The sequence below is a fragment of the Drosophila elegans genome, unplaced genomic scaffold (assembly GCF_018152505.1).
Source record: "Drosophila elegans isolate 14027-0461.03 unplaced genomic scaffold, ASM1815250v1 contig_476, whole genome shotgun sequence".
Classification (NCBI taxonomy): Eukaryota; Metazoa; Arthropoda; class Insecta; order Diptera; family Drosophilidae; genus Drosophila; species Drosophila elegans.
Window position 1 is genome coordinate 697,671 of NW_024545863.1, and position 21,432 is coordinate 719,102.

General features: G+C 38.5%; 1 protein-coding gene across 3 annotated transcripts in view; it reads left to right on the top strand.

The window, feature by feature from the left end:
• LOC108148658 overlaps nt 1-21,432 on the top strand; it is a 66,300-nt gene extending 44,868 nt beyond the window's left edge. For 2 of the 3 annotated variants that reach the window (XM_017275788.2, XM_017275791.2), the window contains 5 exons: nt 4,999-5,195; nt 7,460-7,551; nt 7,775-7,885; nt 18,078-18,347; nt 19,258-21,432. In XM_017275788.2, the coding sequence (XP_017131277.1) occupies nt 5,066-5,195; nt 7,460-7,551; nt 7,775-7,885; nt 18,078-18,347; nt 19,258-19,638 (984 nt within the window). In that variant the 5' untranslated portion in view covers nt 4,999-5,065 and the 3' untranslated portion in view covers nt 19,639-21,432. The remainder of the gene's footprint in view (nt 1-4,998; nt 5,196-7,459; nt 7,552-7,774; nt 7,886-18,077; nt 18,348-19,257) is intronic. The other variant, XM_017275789.2, reaches the window with a different exon arrangement.

A 21,432-nucleotide genomic window follows, 5' to 3' on the forward strand; every position in this document is an offset into this window, starting at 1 on the left:
TTTATGGTAGGCTCAACTTTAAGGCCACGTTTATCAATTATTCCTAGCATTAAAGAATTTTTCCTATAATCAAGAAATTGTTCTTTTCTAAGTGTACATAAAACAGGAAAAAGTTTAGAGTAAATGTAATATATATATACGAAGTTAAACATTGTTTTTCGATTCTTCTATAAATTAATTTAATTACTACCTTAATAAATGTCATATTGGTTTCTATATTTTTCCACAATTTAAATAAGTTAGGCAAAATGCCAATTATGGCTTTATACTCCAAGGTATTTAGGCTATTAAATTGAGCATTTGTCGCCTGGATTTAATCACATATCGGCTGGAATCCTACGCTTGAATGGATGGAAATTGAAACTGCAATCGCAGAGGACGACAAAGAGAGGTGTAGTGGCTAATTAAGCCTCTGAGGTTGCCCAAGTCAGAGTGACAAGCCGCAATCGGCATTTTGATTAAATATTGACCCCAATCGAACTGCTGACCACGTCTTTGGCGGCTGGCGGGCTGCTGTGGCTGCTATCGCCGCTGCCTGCAAACAATTACGGCTAAATTCATTAGTGAGTCATGCATAATTAAGGGAACTGAGCCCTCTGTGACACCTCAATGGTGGGTGTCCTTGGGGTGGGATTATGCATAAGTGGTTCTAAAGTGGACAAGAAGGGGGTAAAAGGAAGGAAGAAGGAAGGAGAGCTGATCAAACAGCTATGGCATAAAAAAGAAATCAATGTCCTTGCAGGAAGTGCCTTGGCAATTTGCAATCCTTTGTGCCATTACACAAAGCTTCCGCCGTCTGGTCTGCGTGCTCCTGGTTTTGGATCCTAGTTGGGTTTATAGCCTGCAGCTAAACTCTTCTGCTGCTGCTGCAATCAAAACGTGGCGTTAGTGTTTCAAACCAGCAGCAAAAGCAGCAGCAGCAGCATTAATCCTTCATTGGCAATCAGTAGTGAACCTGTGATGAACTTCACTCTGCCCTTCGAAACGGAAGTTGTAAAAACGCCAACGCCGCACAAAGCAAACATGAAGGGTATTTTTTGGCTGCCTGGCGGCAACAGAAGATAAGGGCTAACCAGTGGCACGGAACCGATTATAGTATTCCGTATTTGGATTTGGATCTCGATTCCGCTTCTGATTTTGATTCACATTCAGTTCCGCCCCGGGGGCATTCGTCAAACGACGCATCAAGCAAGGCAATTGTTTCGCCAAGTTTCTTTGCCGCTTTCGCTTTGTTCATTATGTACTTTCAGTTCAGTTCAGTTCAGTTCGGTTTGGTTCCTTTATTTCGATTCGTTTGTCCTTAGGTTCTTGGTCCTTAGGCCTTGGTGCCAACAAAAGGGAATGTGGCATAAACACTGATTGATTGATTAGAGGCTTGAGTCGCTGGAGAAGTTGGAACGCAAGTGCTCGACTCACACGGGGCACTAAACCTAATGAGAAGCCCTCCAGCAAGTGTCGCATCAATCAAGGACGCAGTTAACGCGTAATAAGTGTGTGCGTATGATAGCAACGATTTCTCTTGATTTGCGATTATTGTATAGCTGTATATGCTTCGTCTGACAGCCGGCGATTAGCAGAGTGGATCAGCGAAATGAATGAGTTTCACTGGGAAACTCATGCCGCCACAGCTGACTGAATTCTTTAAGTGGATTTAATCTTAAAGTCCCGGCCTAATTTTTCCCCCAACAAATCAACAATGGCAATTTGCCCCGAGCTCTGAACTCTGTTGACGTTTGCCCAAGCTCAAGTGTCGGCGATTGGCATCAATAGCTCCGAAGTCTATGGTAACTGGACATCGAACAGAGCTTACCTGCTGCTGCTTACTCAGCACACTGGTCTGTCATGGCTTCCGCATTAGATACCGGTCAACAACCGTTCTGCAGTAACAACTATTTTTCATACACTAGACCAAATCACCACTGAAATGTATTGTGGCATATAAAGGATATAGGATTCAGTTTTATATATTAGATTGTGAGAAAATTGACAATGAAACGTTTAGAAATTCGTGGTATAACTGTATTGTACAGTTTTATATCAAACTGAGAATTTAGTTAAGTTGTGTTTTCTTAGTTTTGATTTAATTGTGTGTCAAAATAAATTGAAAAACGAAGTATTCTATTCTAAATGAGTACAAAACCTGGAGGAGGTCTTTTGTTTAAATGTAACAATTCATTGAATTATTTATTGCATTCTACTATTTAAAACAATAAAATATTAAAAGTAATGAGTTCTACTCTTTAACATTAAAACATTTTGATTGAAACCAAAGACGTCTTCTTTAAGGATGAAATTTTCAACTATTTTTGATGTTTAAGAGGATAAAGAAATATAAGAAACTTCTATTAACACAAACGAATATTTTTTCCAGTGTATCTGTTGTTACACATACACCATTAGCCTTTACTCTGCGAACTATTTCCAGAAAATCATATCAATTGGCTCGCTCAACGGTTTTCAACAGTCAGCATGATGGTTATACGAATGGGTTTGCTGACGTGCCATTCACTCCTATTCCTATTCCATTTCAACTTTATCTGTATCTATATCTATATACCCACACTCCATCGCTTTTTGTAGCCCAGTTCGTGACTGTCTGTTGCCCCCCTGGCAAAGTGCTCATTATCAGCTGAAATGTTGTCAATTACGGATTTTCGTTTGTTTTGTTTTGATTTGACTTTCAATTGAATTTCTCCTCGGAATTTGAATATCCGGCATTGTCCTTTGTCCTTGGCGTTGCGTTGCCATCGTCACGAGTGGTTGCCTTCCCCTTCCCCTACCCCATCCCCCCTCAAGAATCCAAACCCAAACTCCATCCACCGATTTGGCCATTAAGTCGAGCGCCCTCTTTTCAAAGCTGACTGCTTATGATGAGCTGGGTTCTTATTGGTAAACTGCAAACTTTGTACATAAAAAATTAATTTCATTATTTTTCTTCAACGCTTAGATTTGCGTTAATGACGCCATAATCAACTGTTTTATAGCACTTTTAAAAAAGTTAATCCAGCACATATATACATGCACTGGACATTTTATTAAGCTGAGCGCTGTAACTTTTTTAATTACACCGCTTTCATGTCTGCAGGGTAAAATTTGTTGCCACTTCGGCAAGCGAGAAATAATTTGTTAATTTACGTGCCGTTTATTATTATGATCTACGGACTTTGGCTGATTTTTGGTAAGCCACTGGACATACCTTAAATCAAATTATTCTCTCTTATTTAACCCAGCGATGCATAGCAAAGGCGGTTGGGCGGGCAGCATTTACTATGCGTACAAATTTCAATTAAAATCATAATGAAATATTTGAAAATTTGTTTTTATCAAATTCGACCCGAACAACAAATTTGGTGAATTCCTAACGCCAGAACACAAAGACAATGGGCCGGGAACAAAGGATGCCAGAGGATGCGGCATAAGTTTGCCAGGATATCACCCCCCCCAGGCAGCAACCGCAAAATAATTTTATCCCAGTACCCCGAAAACAGAAAGGCTATTAGTCAGAGAAAGCCCACTGATGCTTCTGCTCTGTTCCTGGGCCATTCAAACAATAACACCGAAACATTAAAGTTCAAAATGATGACCCGAACATAATCGACTTGCCTACAATAATATTTAAATTTAATTTAAATGCTCACATGAGGGCATTTAACAGAGTCGATCCTTGGCCGAAAACCCGCAAGCAAACAAATCGATGAGGATGTGTCTCAATCTGCCGGACAATTTGCAAAACGATATGCTTGAAAGCTTCAAATGGAAAGGTCGTCGGTTGGGCCATGCAAAATGCAAAGGCAACACTTCGTCCTTGGTCCTCGGTCCCTCATTCAGTGCTATATGTGTGTGTGTGATTGTGTGTGGGTTAATGCGTTTGTTGTTTTTGTGGCAGAGGGACTACGACTACGACGATAACTTTGAGTCGCATGCTTAAAAGCACAAAATGATTGGAAGCCGGCACCGAGGGCCCCGGTCCAGGCTAATGGCATTTTATTGCTCTATCTCTGGCGCTCTGGCTCTGGTTTTGAGTATATTTATTGGAGGGGGGAATTCATTCCATTCCATTCCATTCAAAATTAGAAGCAAACGCTCTGCGCACTCGACCTTAAGACGAGAAACGTCCACTTGGGTGCAGTAAATGACGTATAAGCCCCGACCCAGGCTTATGTGCTTAGGGCTCTCTGAGTTAATGCGTTGATATGATATCATTATCAAAATGTGAACACTGGCTATATCTCTGTAGCTGCTGTAAAATATCTATACTGTTTGCTTGCGGGCCATTTGTAACTTTTGACCATTAGCTTCTGTTTTTGCGGCCAAATGGAAGCTAAACAATTGGTCTTGCTGATTTTGTGGTCTAATTGATACAAGAAGCAGACATCTTGTCCTTGTCAGCCAACAGCTACAGCCAACAACCAACAACCAAAGCTGAAAATGCAACTAGAAACTGACAATTGTTTCCAATGTTTTGGTCAGCATATGCCCCTCTTTTCTCCTCCAGTGCCGTCCACATCCAATCTATTTCAGTTGTCAGAGACACACACACTCAGTTTTTCCTGGATACTGCCGAAACTACAGCCCCCCCAGCTGTCAATCAGTGGGTGTGTGGACAGACAGACAGATGGACGGTTCTGATGCATCTGTCTGGGCATACGCTACGTATGCTTAATGCCATTTGGCACACACACACACACACTGCTGAGCTGTTTAGTTAAAGGTTTTTGTCTTGCAGCTAAGTTTTTAAGCACGTGGAGCTGTTGAAACTTACGGATGCGTGTCACTGAAAGCCTTAAAAAGTTGTCAAAGGGGTACAGAGAAACAAAGGGGATAAATAGACTGAAGAACTGGGGTGCTGCAAAAGCAAGAGCAACATTTCAATTTGCTACTCTAAAACTTTGACAAGTAGCCAGGCAGTTATCAATAAGCCTGAGAGCATCATCTCAAATATGATTATACGATGCTTCAAACTTTTTCTCATGCACTGTGCACTGCAACTCTTTACAGCAGCAAAAACCAGCAGCAGCAGCAGCAGCAGCAGCAGATATTGCGACTGTAGCGGCAACAAACAGACATGGCCAGCAAAAGGATACGGCCAGAAGAAGGACGAAGAAGGATGAGCGCCTGTAGACCGGGAGCCTTGCATACGGCACTCAATATGCTGGCGTTGAGCTGGATTATAATCTCAGAGTTATTGCTCAGTGGTAAGTGTTCAAAAGACCCATATATAAATGGCATATTGCTGGGGTTTCCTTTTCCCTTTCCCATCCAGTCTATCCCGTCTGTCTGTCATGTTCAACAAGCTGAATTTATTATGCCAACTGCGTGCGCGGGGCGTGGTTAAAATTGATTATTTAATCTACCAAATAACGGTTTATATTATGCACTGCAATGCAGCCTGCAGGCCGAAAAAACCATTTCAACCAGAATATCCGCCGCCTTCCGCCCGAAAGTGGGCTGAAGTAGTCAATTTATTAAATGCCCCGGTACTGGTCTTTGATTAATATTGGTTTGTTCAATTAAAGTTGCCATAATTTGGCCAGCCACATGCCTGTCACTCCACTCGTTTCTCGTCGAACTCGCCACAAACCGATGAAACGATTTCGAACGACATGTGAACAATTGCGTGGACAGTTTATTTATTGAAATCGCTACACTTCGAATCGGAAAGTATATATTTATTGTTTGGCTTTCATGGGCAACAATGAAAGAGATTTTTAAGTACCATGAATATAAAAAAGTCATTTATAATTTTGTCATTTCCCAGGGACAGAACTTAATCAAGTGCTTGGTTTGATTAACAAATATGAAAGTTGTTTGGCAAGGCTCTCTGTCATATTAAATTCCACTTTAATGATTAAGGCCAGAAATTATGAATTGAAAAGAAAGACAAATAACGGTGCACTTAAAGCTTACTTTAGCTTAGTAAATAGTATTTTAGTATTGGACTCATGATGACCATATTAATTTAAGAATCTTTCATTTTACATACTCTTTCATAGCACAATAAAACTTTAAGATATATTTCTACGAATATTTTAGGAAACAGAATGATTTTCATAAAACAGTTAGATATGGTAATCACAAGAATTGCATGTTAAGGAAAACTTTTTTTTTTTAAATTGGATTATACTAATCAATAGAATGACATGTTAAAAAAATAACTTTTTTTTTTAAATATCCTAGTAATTATAACATAGAAATGTATTAAACGAAAGAACGGTACATTTTGTATCAAATAGTTTTCTCTCAGTGTATAAATGCAGTCAATGATTGTTCATATGTATGGATGTATATATACATATATATTTGTGATAATTCCCCAAGTCCCGAATTTTATTAATAAGCCGACAGATAAAAGAATCTTAAATTAAACCACTTCACTTTAACTCCAACAATAAAAAAAAGGATGAAGAAGAATAAAGAAAACTACGCAATTAATAAACACAATTGTTGGCCAATGCACACACATCAACAACAAAATGCGTAGCAAGAGAAAAATCATAGGAAATGTTTAAAAATGCTTAATAGTAAATTACCTTTTAGTTTAAATACACAAACGATAAGTTAACTAAATTGCAAGGGTGTAAAAGTTCCTTATTTTGTATTAATTTTGTTTATTTTATCACAATTAAATGAAATACTGCATTTCACGATCTGTTTTTAGCAAAGAAGAAGAAGGAGATAAACAGCGTTGCCACTTCTTTAAGCTTGTGATGGGTGTATCGATATATCGTTAAGTCACGAGTATTTGCGATAGCTCCAGTCACGGGTTTAAGGTCACTTAAAAATGATTTCAAATTGTAACGATTTTTAAATTAAATACATTGGCTTTATTATTTAGGTACTTTGTTGTTAAATTTTCAAGCGTAAATTATTGTTACTATTATTATTATTACTTTCTTTAATTGATACTTACAAAAATACACAATACAGCGATACACTTCACTTAAATTATTTTCACACGCTTTGCGTATGCCATAATCATATTGACATATCTCTTTAGTGGTATTTATTTAAATTTCCACTGGACTCGGATGAGCCGTGTTTAATGTTGATAATTGCTGCAACTCGCGTTTAATTCCGCAATTCAGCCAGCGCAAATGAATAAACGAATCGAAGCCGAAATGAAATGGAATAAAATAAATAAATTGCATTTAAATGCAAGTCAAAATTGGACCGTTGCCCCGTGTGTCTTTGTCATAAATTAACATGCAAGTGGATCCCTTTCTTTTACCGCCTGGCTGGGTAATTGGGTTTTATTTTTCGAATAATTTTTCGTTCTCTCTTGTTTTATATACTCCCGTCTCTTCTTTTGTCCCCTTTTTTCCGTTTGGCCTGATCATAATCGAATACGAATGCGTATACGCCATGTGGGACTCGTCATTCTGGAGGTCCTACGGTTAAACGATTTTTGGGACAGCCCTTAATATTAATGTCTGTCACCTCCCCTCCCACTCGATTTCAGCTCACTGCCTGAAGGATCTGAAGATATTTGTACCGGAGGCCGTCATCATGGGAAATGCAGCGACATTGTCTTGTCAATACGATTTGGAGCAGGTAAGCGACACTTCCTCGAATGGAACCAGGCGACAAAACGAAGGATATTGTCGTCGGCGGCATGCTTAATTATTATAATTACTTGCACTTTGTCTTGCCGTCGACATCTTCCGTCTTGCGTCGCTCATTGTCCTGGCTGCTCCACCATCTGCATGTCCTTCTCCTTGTCCTCACTTTCCACTCGGGCTTTTCATTAACGCATTTTCCTACTGTTCCTCCGCAGGCGGCACTCTACGCGGTACGCTGGTACTTCGGCCAGGAGGAGTTCTACCGCTACGTTCCCCGCGAGGCCAAGCCCACATTCGTCTTCGCCGTTGCCGGCATTAATGTTGATGTAAGTTTAATTAAGCATGAGATCGCTCCTTTTTCTAGCTAGTAAGAAGAGTACTCCTTGGATAAGAACGCGCTTTAGTAGTATCTTTCTAAAAAGGTTCATTTATATATTTTTTTGTCATGATAGAAAAATAGAATATAATAAAATATTTCATTTCGGATCTCTCAAGGTACATAAAACTTCCTCTATCTGTTTAAATAAGACTTTTTTTGTAATCAAGTAAGGAAAGATTGTATGCATTTATGTAAAACAATATTTATGTAAAACCAGAAAATTATATCATTTTATTTGCATTCGATAATTGGCCATGTACATATTTGATCCATATGGTGTACAGAATTATTACTTAGAGACTTACAACAAGTATTCAAATCTTAAAACTATATTTAAGTGGCACTATATTATTATAAAGCCAAAAACATGTCATTTATTTATATTTATAGGTTATATAAATATATTCCCAACCAAAGTTCAACCGATTCAGATAACTTTACTTGAAAAACTTAAATTTATTTCCTGAGTCGGTACGATTTGTCAAGATGTCCCTAGTTGGTCTCAAACCCCAAAGATAGAACTTTGGTTACAATAAAAACGCAACCAAAACCTAGCTTTTTGAGAAAAAATTAAAAAAAATGATGATATTGGCAGACAAACTAAATGCTTCAAAGAGCACACCGGAATTTTTAACTCTATTCTTGTTTGAAATCGGTATCAGTTATCTCTTTGTCGGGGGTCTCGATTATATAAGTTTTGTTTTTGGCTTGCCTATCGTCAGCTTAATGGACAAATCACTGAAGCATCAGGGCATGTGTTTCGTTCGTTTGGGCTGAGAGTTTGCATTTCAACGAATGCAAAATGGGAAACGTGAAATGGAAAATGGGAAAGCATTCAAATGTTGTGCAAATATTTAAATGCGGACAATGCTGGGGACGGGGACTCTGGCCTCGGGCAGTTTGCTGCGAGCATCTTGCAGCCTCTTTGTCCCGCTTTCGGTGTCACCCATTTTATTTCTATTGCTGTGCAATATTTGTTCACTTTTATTTACAATATTCGGTGGTGTTTTGCATTTACAAGTGTGGATGTGTGCCGTTGTCTGTGTATGAAATATTCCTCTCTACAATTTGGAAAGTGCCACAGCACACACACACACACACAAACATACGCAACTGACTGAAATATTGCGAAAAGTGCAAAATAGTTTATGGCGCGGCTGCCGGGCAAACAAAAACAAACAAATAAAAATAAACATACATAGTACAAGGAGCGGATGGAACAAAACCCAACTAGTGGCGAAAAATGCCCGACATTCCCGCTTTCCCATGCTGCACTCATTAATAAAAACAGCAGCCGCAAAGTAAGCGATAAATTATTCGCCCAAAGTCCAGCGTGAAAAGTGGCAAAGTATTTCCGACACCTTTTTAAAATCACCGTCCTGCATCTGTCTTGGAAAATTCATTGTGAGGCCAGGCCAAATGGTTTCTGTTTTAAAACGTTTTAAATGTAAACACCCTAAAACAACTCAAAGCAGGAACATGTGAACCTTTTATTCGACCAAACTTTATAGTCGATTGCAGATATAAGGTTTATCAGGGACGGATTCTGATTTTTTGCCTATAGCCCTAACAGATTATATTCACTCTTTAAGACCTTTATTTAATATTTGTTTAAATTCAACTGTTGGAAATCTGATGGTTAATCCACACTAATGGGCTTTTAATAGCATTTTTAATTAATTATAAATTTTAAATGTATTTTCATCACTTTCAATTATAAAAATAAAGTCCCAACAGTTTCTGATTCTCTTTTTAACGATCCTTTTTTTTAAATTTTAAATTAATCTTTGCTCAAAACACTTTAAATTAAATACCATATCTTATAAAGAAAATACAGCCATATCAGTTTGTGGTTAGCTTTTCAATTAATATTTTTTTCATTGTTGGTAAAAATTAACTGTTGAATGCATAATTTGAAAGTGCACTAACAGGTTTTTTAGTAGAACTGATACTGTGTTGAATGAATTCTTATAACTTAAAACTATATTCCTTTGCTTGCAAGCCACCGCTAAAAACCATCTGAAACATTGAAGATAATATTTATTTGATTTAAAAACCCGATAACATCTGCTTTTTGCTGATGAAGTGCCTTGTACTCGAATAACCAGTCAGTGTAACAGCGTCGATTTCCGAGGGCTGTGAAAAACGAATCGATTGTCGTCGTATAATCATAAATAAATAAAATTGAATTCACCATGAAAAATTTGTGTGTGAACGACATATAAATTGAAAACTCATTCGTCCGCACATAAAGCTGCAAACTCATTTACAAACACTTCGGGCCACATTTTTCAAATGCTCCAAAAAGGGGGAACGTTAAATAATCATAAATAATGGCATAAAGCGAAGCGAGGGCGAATGATGGAGTAATGTTTGCTTTATGTAAGCGAAACAAAGCAATTTCGAAGGGAAGCCTGATGGCCGCCTTGCCCCATAGAAACAACTTCCGTTTCCTGTTCAGTCTGTGCTCCCCATTCCACAAATTCTATATATATATATATATATAGCAATATCCATTGGTCTTTCGTCGATGGTAATGGCGTACTGGCCACATCAATCAGCGTGGGACTTGATTAATTTGCTTTGATTGTGTCTTTAATTTGCACCCCGAAACAAAAGGGGAGGAATAAGCGAGCACGAAATAAAAACCGAATAAAATACAAATAAAATAAAAGATGTTAATTTGCCACTAATTAGCATTCAAAGGCATTTTTGCACTAATTAAATATTTCGATTGCAGCGGTCCTTGGCGTTCTGTGGGCGTGGATGTGGGCAGTGGGCGGGGCGTTAAGCTATGCGTGTTAATTATTTCCGTTTTTTCCCCAATCACCAATTCTTTCTTTCTTTCTTTCTTTTCGATTTTATTTAGCCTTACATAACCAGCGAATTGGAAACTATTCAAAATACACATATACATTGGAAATAAAAACGTAGTAGATCCAATTATTAAAGGCTTAAAAATATTTTTCACTTTAAATTTCATTCATTGCGGTTTTAAGTTGTTGTAAATATGAAAATATGAACTTAAAATTCATGTAACTGAAAATTCATGTAACTGAAATTTGAAATCTTATATTTTTACAAAAATTAAAATATTTCAATGTTAAATCATGCAATTTAATATACATAATACATATTTACATATTATGTATAACATTTTGAATTAATAGTCAGATGTGTGTTTTTACTGTATATGTTTTATCAGTGTACAAATACAGACCAATGGCATTGAGGTTAATGTGAAAATTTTTGTAGCCTACTTATGGCAGCTCGGCTGCATCGGATGGAAACTCATTTTAATTTGAGCAAATTTCCACTCCACTCCACTACCAATGCGGATTGCGAAATGCGAAACTGCTTGAGATGCAATCAGTCGTGAACCGCAAAAGGTGAAAAGCGTAAGAAAAGATGGGAAATCCGGGTGGAGAGATGGAGAGCTTTGGTCGATTGCATAATGCAAATGATTTAGCCAGCGTGCTCGCTGTGCAATTAAGTTTGAAGGTTGGCCATAGTTTTAAGACCCCCTGCTGATGAGGCCATGTTAAAAGGTGGCTTTTGAAAGTGCAAAAGTGCAAGAGTGCACAAAAAAAAAACAAAATGCTCTACACCCCGAGGCAGCAACAAATCGAAATGAGGCGGTGCCCATCATCAGCCAGCTGGCAGCTGTGTTTTCCAACTTAAATTGATAGTTGCCGGCACACTAACGAAGGCAAACGGCAAACGGCAACGGCAACCGGGAAACGTCAAAGGCCAGGCCGCAAATGGAAATGGAATTTTTAAGTTATGCCAAGGCAACCGGGTCAAATGAAGAGGGCGGCTACGAATACGAGGGCAGCTACAAAATTGTGGCAAGTGCCTTAATTGAGATTAAAACATTATAACTTGACTTGTTTTACTTTTGCTAAATCATTTCAAACACGCTAAACACGCTTAATGAGAAAAGTTACGACCATTATGCATATGTTCATATGTACGTGTGGTGGGGTTTTTAGGAACATCCGAAGTATGTGTGGGTGTGAGTGTGGGTGTGGGGGCGTGTCGTAGGTGTGTGTGTGTGTGGAGAGGGCGTGGCACATAAAGCATCGAGCACTTGAAAGGCAGCCGCTACTGCAACTGCAGCTGCTGATGATATCCTGTCGCTGACATCCAAAGGCACTTGTGGGCGTTGGGCACTGGGCGTTCGGGGGCGTGGCCGACCAAAGTGCACTCGTGTCGTCCACTTGAGCGTTATTGGAATGTAAATGTATGCATATTAAGGCGGTGGGCACAGGAAGTCTTCCACCGCGGCCGAGTCGCGTCGACAAAACTTCAAAAGTCATTCAGCAAGGCAAAGCAACAGCCACGCCTCCTGCCCCTATGCATTCAAACATGAAAAAAAATTATACACTTGAGGAAAATTCGTTAATTAAGAAGTATATTAACTCTGTTTATTCCATTCAGTTAAATTGTATCAACCTTTATTAATTTATTCAAAAAAATATAATTTAGAAATTCGATCTAATCTCTAAAATAATTTTTTTTTTAATTATACAATTCTTTAAATGAAAATGGTTTTTTTTTAAATACTTAAATAACTTATTTTTGTTATATAAAGTTTTGCAAGTTTTATTCTCGAGCAATTAATAAGACACTATCATTTAATTGTTACTGATTGTTTGAGTTTTCCTACAATTCAAGCAATTTAATAATATAGTGTAAAAAGTATTTTTACAAGCTTTTAAAAACCATTTAATTGATTCAAGAAAATGTTTTTGTTTAGAACTTCTTTACCAACACTAGCTAAAGGTTAACTTGCTTTAGCAAAGATATTACAATTGCATTGGAATAACAAGATTTTAATTAATTTTTAATGCATGAACTTTACAATTTCTGGAAGTGTACTACTTTACACATATCAACGGGGACAACGGCGAAAAAAATGAATAAATGAGAACGAAAAGGGGGAAATAAACAGGAAAACCATCATGTTAAATGTAATTAAATTTTTAATTTAGAGACAGCGCTCGCTTCGCTGGCAATCTTCAATTAAAAACACAATTACCATGGCCACCCGCTGAACCGGTTGAGGGTTAAGGGTCACCCTTCTGAATTATGAAAGGGGATGGTGGTATGCTGAGGTGGCTAGCGGTGCTGAGCGAGCAGGAATAGGATATGCCAAGTGCTCCGAAAGTTTTGCGGCTTATTCATTGTCCGCCGCAACAATTAAATCGCCGGCCGAAAGACTCGCTGCCATTGGCTTCTGGACCTGCTTTTCCCTGCTTTTCCTCAGATTTTCGCCGCTTTTCGCCGCGTTTTTCCCTCAGAGTTGAAGCTTCCAAAAATTTGCGACCCAAAAACTTTTTGCACACTGTCAACACGGAAGGAATTATTCCGCATTAAGTTTGCGGTAATGGCAGCGTCACACACACACAGACACACACACACATACAAAATGGTGTCCTTTTGGCTTTTAGTGGATTGTCCTGGCTGCTGGCGCGTTTGCTTTTAACATTGTTAATAACCCGACACGCCTCGCATTTATGCACAGCAATGTGCGCTTAAAATTAATGCACTTGCCACTGGGAAATTTCAGTAGAGGTCGAAAGGGAAAATTCTGGGCGACAGAAGTGACCAAAAAAGTTGCTCTGCCAAAGGGAGCCTGCCTCATGGTCTATGGTCTACAAGTGCTGATTTGAATGTACTCCCTAGGGCTTCTTTTTTGGGCTTCTTCAGGCAGTTGTTAATTAGTTGCACCAGACAGGAGAATGGGCCAAAAATTAAGTGGCCAAGGGTAAGGGTACTTTTTTCTAGCTGATCCAAGCGAGTTTCCAAAGGCTAATTGAGTTTACTTCTGTATTGCAGGGTAGTTAATGTTATTAAAAATTTAAAGATTATTTAAAAACAGCATTTTGTGAGTTATTCCTTTAAATATGTAAGGTTTTGTTCTATTTTTTTTAAAGAAATATGAAACTATTAATAAAATATAAATGACATAAAAATAAAAAAAAAATATCTTTTTCTTCAGGTATGCAACTTCTTCAATTCTCTTATACCATGCTTGCATTCCCCAGCGACTTTTATCATGATACCTTTAAAATTCCCCTCTTAATTTGAGGACTCCCTTCAATTTCCATTAACAACCCAAGCCAAGCATTCTCGCATGCCATTTTCCCAGTTGTTGTTGACGCCGTCGTTGCGGCCTTGGATGGAAATTGTTGTGTGTGTGACAAATGGCAACAAATAAACATAATAAATAAAAAGGCGAAATGCATTCGTGAAGTGTGCCGACCAAAGCTCGCCGGAATCGCAGAGTGTAACTAGCTGAGTCCGTCCTTGTGTCCCCTTGGTCCACCAGTCACCCCCCTGACCACCCACCACCCACCACCAACCATTCACATTGGCGTGCTGTTGTCTGCCTGCGCCAACAATGAGCACAATAAAAAGCCATGCATTTTCCAAACACCAAAAATTGTTCATAGCAACTGCTCTGGCAGCAGAAGAAGAATAACAACCGCACCGGAAACATCTCATTCACTAAATTTGTGGTCGGTTTTTCGCCAAGCGTTAGGCAGTCGAAGTTGTGAAATGCCAACGGCAACTGCAAAATTCGTGCAAAAGTGGTGGAATGGACGGATGAGGGGTAGGGGCCTGGGAAATTGGTTGGGAAAAGGGGGTTACATTGGGTTGGGTTGGAGTGGAAAACCCGTTAGTTACAACAAAGCTCGAGGCAACGGAAATTCGGCATGACATAATACGTGCACATGCGAGTGTGTGTGGCGTGTGCAGTGTGTGTGTGGTTGTGTGGCCGCGACTTGAGTTGATACAGCAATAATTCATAAAGTGTTGCATGCAAACGAGGATAGGATGCTGCAGCTGAGCCAGGCTCATACAGATACTCCACACTCTGCACTCCGCATTTGTATGTGTGTGTGCCGCATGCGACAGCGGTGGCAAAATTAAAATTGCTGCACAACAAATAGCGGAAACTCAGCGAGGAGCCATAGTCGGAGCGGAGCACGAGTCAGAGTCAGAGAAAGAGGAAAAGGAAAATGGTTGTGGGAAAATGCTGGGAAAATGGGAAAGTGGGGACCCCACTGCAATGAAATTCATTGTATTCTTACAACTCGACGACTCCGGCAGCTCAGCTCGAGCTTTTTTGCCGTAAAGTTATTATTTCATAAAGCCAGAATTATTGAAACAATACTTTACTCTCACACATGGGTTGAAGGGGTTGTAGCATAGTCTGCAAAATAGGGAAAAGGCAAACTCCTGTGTGGCATGCAAAATTACGCTTTAGTGGCGTAGTTTTTTTTTTACCCCTCATACTCATGCCAGAAAGTTTCAGCTGCTGCGGCTGCTAAAGCAATATAAAATATAAATAGAAATTAAAAGCCAACAAATAAAAATAAATAAAAACGGAAAACGGAGTGGGCCGAGTTGGACTAAAAAAATAACTTTTTACGACAAACGCAACTTGAGTTGAGTTTTCCCTGCCTTTTCTGGTTGCTTTTTTATTCCCTTCTAGTTGTTGTTGTTGTTGTTGACTGCCCGCAGGAGCAGTTACAAAATGGCTACAGTTTCATGCAAGGGATATGTGGGTGTATGTGTGTGCAAGTGTGTGTGCATATCATTCCTCAAAATAGCAGACATTTGCGTTTGTTTGGCGCGCTTCCTGGCGCTGCCACTTCCGTTTCCGCCGCAAAAAGCCACCGAGGGAGTAGCAACAAATAAAGTCACATGCAATTAAATAAATATGACAGCCACAGCATTCCAAACAACAAGAAGGCCCCATCAAGTAGTTGGATAAATAAAACGGGACAGGAACAACTTTTCCGTACATGTTTGATTACATAATTACTGTCATTTAATTAGACGAGGTTTAAAATAACCCAAAGGCGCAGTGAAAGCAGCCAGCCATCGTCTTTGTGTGCACAGAAAAGTTGACTTGGAAATATTTGTCAAATTAGCCAGTTAAGCAATATAATATCGCTTTTGGTAGAAGATCAAGTACTTCAAATACAGTTGAAGGTTTTTTAAATTGCAGAAATCACAAAATTATTACTTATAATCTATGTCAGAAGTCTTATTAATTTATCTTCTTAATAAGTATGAAAAATATAATTTATTTTTGAATGTAATTAGGGCAAAAGCATTAACAAATATGTTTTACATAAATCATTGAAGGTAAATTAGAATATGATAGTCAATCACTAGGAAGCCTTAAATATTAAATAAAGCGACTTATTTTACAAAATAGCTCAAATCACCATTGTGTTTTGAAAACTTTAAATTGCTTGACTTAAATATTTATGCAAAAACTAATTCGGGGGCAGTGGCAATCGGCGGCCATAACTCATGTTTACCAATGCGAAGTCATAATGTATCTCTGGCCCAGGGCACATTATTCATGCCCCCGACCGACCGACCGACGGGCCACGCCCCCTTTTTTATGCATATAGAGAACCTTATCAATACGTTTCGCATTTGTTTTCATTTTACGATTGCGTAACGAGATCAGCGTCGTCGTCAACAAATCGAAAAGCCACTAAAACCACAGCTCGCCAGGGGCCATTGGTTAGGAGTCGTGTGTCCCATGCCATGGCCAATATGCCAATTGTGTAAGCAGGGATGTGGATGTGGATGAGGATGCGGATGCGGATTCCAAAGGGGCTCCTTATCGACGGTGTTATCTGCGAATGAACTGGCACAACTGGCTGGAAAGAAAACAACAAACTAAATAGGAAAAGCCCGGCCAAGTCGAGCAATGCGCCAAAGTGTTGAAACAATCGTAAAAAGCTGTTGTTTGCCACGGGGCACTAGAAAGGATAGAGGATGGTAGGTATGCCAATAGCAATGGGAGCGAGCGACCAAACCAACCAACAAACAACAACCAACAACAGCAGCCCTGCCGGGATTAGTACAGATGCAAATGAACAAAGCGATGGCAACGTTCGCGCTCTGGCTTTGGTGGCATATGCAAAACTCGAATGGGTTGCTCTCGTTGCAGCCCGAACTTAAATACAAAAGGCCAGGACTGCGATAAAAGGGCCAAGCTCACAAACAACCAACCACCCAACCACCCATCCACCCACACACACACGGTAATCGCGAGTGGTTCGCTGCTGAAGTGGATTTTGAGTAGGATATTGCACAACTGTTTGCCAAGTGGCAAGCGTTTGCTGGCAATTAACAGAATATGCTAAACTGCGACAACGAGAGCGGCTCGAAATCTGAGTGCTTTCGATCCGTGCATACCCTATTTGATGGTTCTATCAGGGGTGGTTTTGCTTTGCCAACTAACAGACCAAGCTCAGCATACCCAATCAATGGGAACTTAGCTCCTGGTACTTACTCATGCCCTGCTGATTATAAACAAATGCATTTCCTGCGCTTTTCACATCTGCATTTGGGGACGGCCATCACCCGAGCATCCGAAAAGGATCCTGCTCAGAGCTGGAGCTTAGTTTGTTTCGGATATCGACAGGACCAGTGCCCAAAATAACATTTCCCTTACTCACTCACGCAAAAAGTGTTGTTTATTTTAAAAGATTATTCCGATTAATAATACCGTTTTGTATCGGAATTGGCTGTGTTTGAACATAAGGTTACCCCTTAATTATGTTCGATATACATTTGGGATTGGAATTGTAACTTTTTTTTGGGTCTGAACTATACATGAGCCATTAATACTTATTTTTGTCATTCAAAGATTTAAACTCGTAATGAATAAGAAAAATAAAATATTTCCTTATTTAACTTTTGCGATTAAAAGAAAATGTACTTGAATGTTAATTAATCAGGGACAATAACAAGTTCTAATTTGTTGAGCAAATAATCGTTGTTTGTCGAATTGATTTTAAAACTAAACGAGTTTTTTGAGACTCATATAAAAATCAAATAATAAATACTTTACTTCAAGCTTTTAATACAAATTTAAACTTTGAGGCAGAAATGATTATATTGGTATACATACTTCAAATATTTTACGATTTTTTTTTTCGGTAGCCGTAAATAGACGTAAAAGTAAAAAATTCAAGCATTGAAAAGTCCTAAGATATTTATACATAAAAAAGGATGTATTAGCACATCATTGTTTTACGTACAGTGACACATCCCAGCGATGGCGCACTAAACCGCATTTCCGTTTCCCTCACTTGCAGCTCTCCAAATCGGACGCCACGTCGGTGACCCTGAAAGGTGTCAACCGGGGCCTGAGTGGAACCTATCAGTGCGAGGTCTCCGAGGACGCACCGCTCTTCCACACGGAGATCCGCTCGGCGCACATGCAGGTGATTGAGCTGCCCAAGGACAATCCGGTGATGCAGGTGGACAAGAAGGTGATTGGCATCAACGACCACTTCAAGGCTGTGTGCACGGTAGGCCCTTCGTATCCGCCGGCCAACATCACCTGGTTAATCAACACACGCCCGGTGAGTGACAGGATCCCATATTAAGGGATATACACTGAACAAAAAAGGGCTAGCTTCTCATATAATAGTCCAAAAAGACATAATTGCACGGCCTTCAAATATGTTCTGTAAATTTTATGGTTTACAATATAATATTTGTATTATTGAATTATTCGATTTCAGCATTAGGAAAGAATTCACTGTATTCCAAAATTGCAAAGAGGCTTTATCAACTGATTTTAAATGGAATAGTTATAGTTAATATCCAGTATATTCCATTTTTAAATAATATACAATGTAATAAAATACAATGCACGTTAAATAAATATATGCCAAAGATAGTAAAATTAACAATTAAAAAAAGGGATTTCCCCAATATTGTATGTAACCAAAAACACCAATAGATGAAAATAAAAAATTGAGAATGAAAAATTCGTCTTTTCTACGTTTCAGTAAAATATATCACAACCCTATAAGGCTTGATTGCAATAAAATGTTGGTTAGAAGTTGTTACTGAGACATCCTTAACCAAGTTATTTTAGATTTTTGAGACGATAGCAAGATAATTAAAATTTGTTAAGATACATTGATAATATCTATAATGATAGTTTTCCATACTCAGTATAAATATTTGTATTGCTCCGATTTAAATCCAGTCTAAAACTGTAGTCTAAGCCCTTAATTATAAACCACATAAGTTACTTTTTGAAACTTTTGTGGTATTAACTTAATACTCATCTAATTGAGAAAATGTTCATACCCAATAGTTTAAAATTCAAATAGCAATAGTTTAGTTTCAATGACAATTATGTTTTTCGAATTTTTTAAATAATGAACGCCCAGTTTTCTGGCAAAAGCATTGGTATTTTTTGCTGTTTGAGCTGTTTATTGTTTGATCACTGACTGACACGATTCCTATTTCCATCCGCAGATCCACAGGACCCCGCAGCAGCGCATCACGCAGGACGCCTTCGACGGCTCCAACACGTACTCCTCGCTGGAGATCCTGCCACACAGCCAGGTTCTGCAGGGCTTCTTCGAGACGAACTACCAGCACAGCGTGAGCCTGCAGTGCGAAGTGACCATCCTGCACATGTTCCACAAGATCGTCGAGGCGCGGATCGGTCTGAACCGGGCGCCGCCGACGACCATATCGCCGAATCTGCTGGGACTGGAGGGTTCGAAGCGGTACGCCAACGGCGATCCCGACAATTCGGCGTTAACTGGCGCCTCGCAGCGCTGTTGCATCTGCTGCGGCGCTTTGGGTGCCATTTCCCTGGTGATTTTCACATTAACGGTGGCCCAACTGTGACCTTGCCGGACAGCAGCTTAAACCGTTCATGGCAAACGAATGGAAAACCAATGCAAACGCAGCCGGACAAGTCACCTCCAAGAAAGAATTAATTAAAGAATAACATGCATGTGCCGCATGATTAATTGTGTGAAGAAAGAAAAACAACAGGAAAGAAATGCAAAAATCAAAAGAAAAAAAAAAAAAAAGAAAAAGAAACATAATAATAATAAATATGGGAGAGGGGAAAACATGTTTGGCGACAGCGCCCGGTAGCATGTCCTTGTATTTTTTATATATTTTCTGTTTGGTTTGCCTCATTCGCCAAAGAAAACAAAAACCAGCAGCTGGGTCGCAGTCCATAAGTTCAAAGCGAAGGAATATTTTTAACGCATTCATTAATTTGCGGTGGCTATATACAAAAATTCTGATAATAACAATACATTAAACATAAGTCGGCCGGGGCTGAATTTCCACACACACACAGCTCGGGCAAAGGTTAAAATAATAATAATAGTAAAAGTAAATATATATAGCGTAAATTTAATACATAACACGCGTAATTTCATGTTATGTATAGAGGCGTGATGTTGAACTCTTCGTAAAAAAAAAAAATGGAAAACAAAACAAATCTGCCTGCAGACAAACCGAAGTATAGGAAAGATAAAAAACAAAAACGAATCCATAAATTTAAATAAATTAACACATGCACTTGCAAACAAAACTTGCAAAAACAAATTACATAACAAAAGAAAAACAACAATTAATAATCATAAGTGACACACATTTAAATACTAAGTACACCCTACCCTCCAACTACCGCAGCCTAGGCACATAAGTTATGTAAATAATTACTGTAAAGAACTCAAATAATATAAAAAAAAAACAAAATAAATTAATAAATACGAAACCCTCGCATGGGCAAACATTAATTAAAGCTAGAGCAAAGTGTGGAGAAAAAGTTAAATACAAAACTAATTAAGTCCTTATGAAAAATCAATGAAATCAAAAATGGATATCGGCCAAATTCAGTTTAATTGAATTTGTTTTAATTTCCATTATGGCTTATTTGCGCTATTATTTTGTCGATTGTCTGCTAAATGTTTTGTTTCCGTTGAACGGTTTGCGTTGGCAGCATAAGATGCACTTTGTTTTAGACTAAATTTACATGCGTACATGCAAAAAATATATATTTATCGAATAATAAATGTGGAGACGAAAGAATTTAGTGCGTATATGTTAGTTGGAAGATGTTAAGATTATATTCTGTCGAACTCACTAAAAGTAAATCCAAACTCATTGGCCGAAGGACTATTTTTAGATTTTCATGATTGTGCATCGTGTGCTCTGCATATACAATGTATATCTCATCTAAGAAACGAAAGCCCAAACAAGCTAAAAGTATTGTAAATCAAAACAAAGAAGACAAAACAATATGATTTTAGCGAGTTCGAGTGGCAGGTCGACATAACTAAAAAACAAACTAAAACTAACTAAACCAAAAAAGGCAACTCTAATAATAAAATGTAAAATCAAACTTAAATACAGGAAAAACGATGAAATAATTCAAAACCAATAAAGAGCCGAGCAAATGAGTCAACACACAAGAGGAAATTATATATTAAATATGCATAATTATGGATAATTTAATGCGATTTAAGCAAAGCCAAAAAGGTCAAACGAAATCAAGCCACACAGAGAAACCAACCAAACAACAACAAAGTGAACGCCAATGTGGGCGTCGAATTTAGCTCAAAATTAAATGCGATAATGGCAAGAATTATATGACGAAATAAATAAATAATACAAAATGTA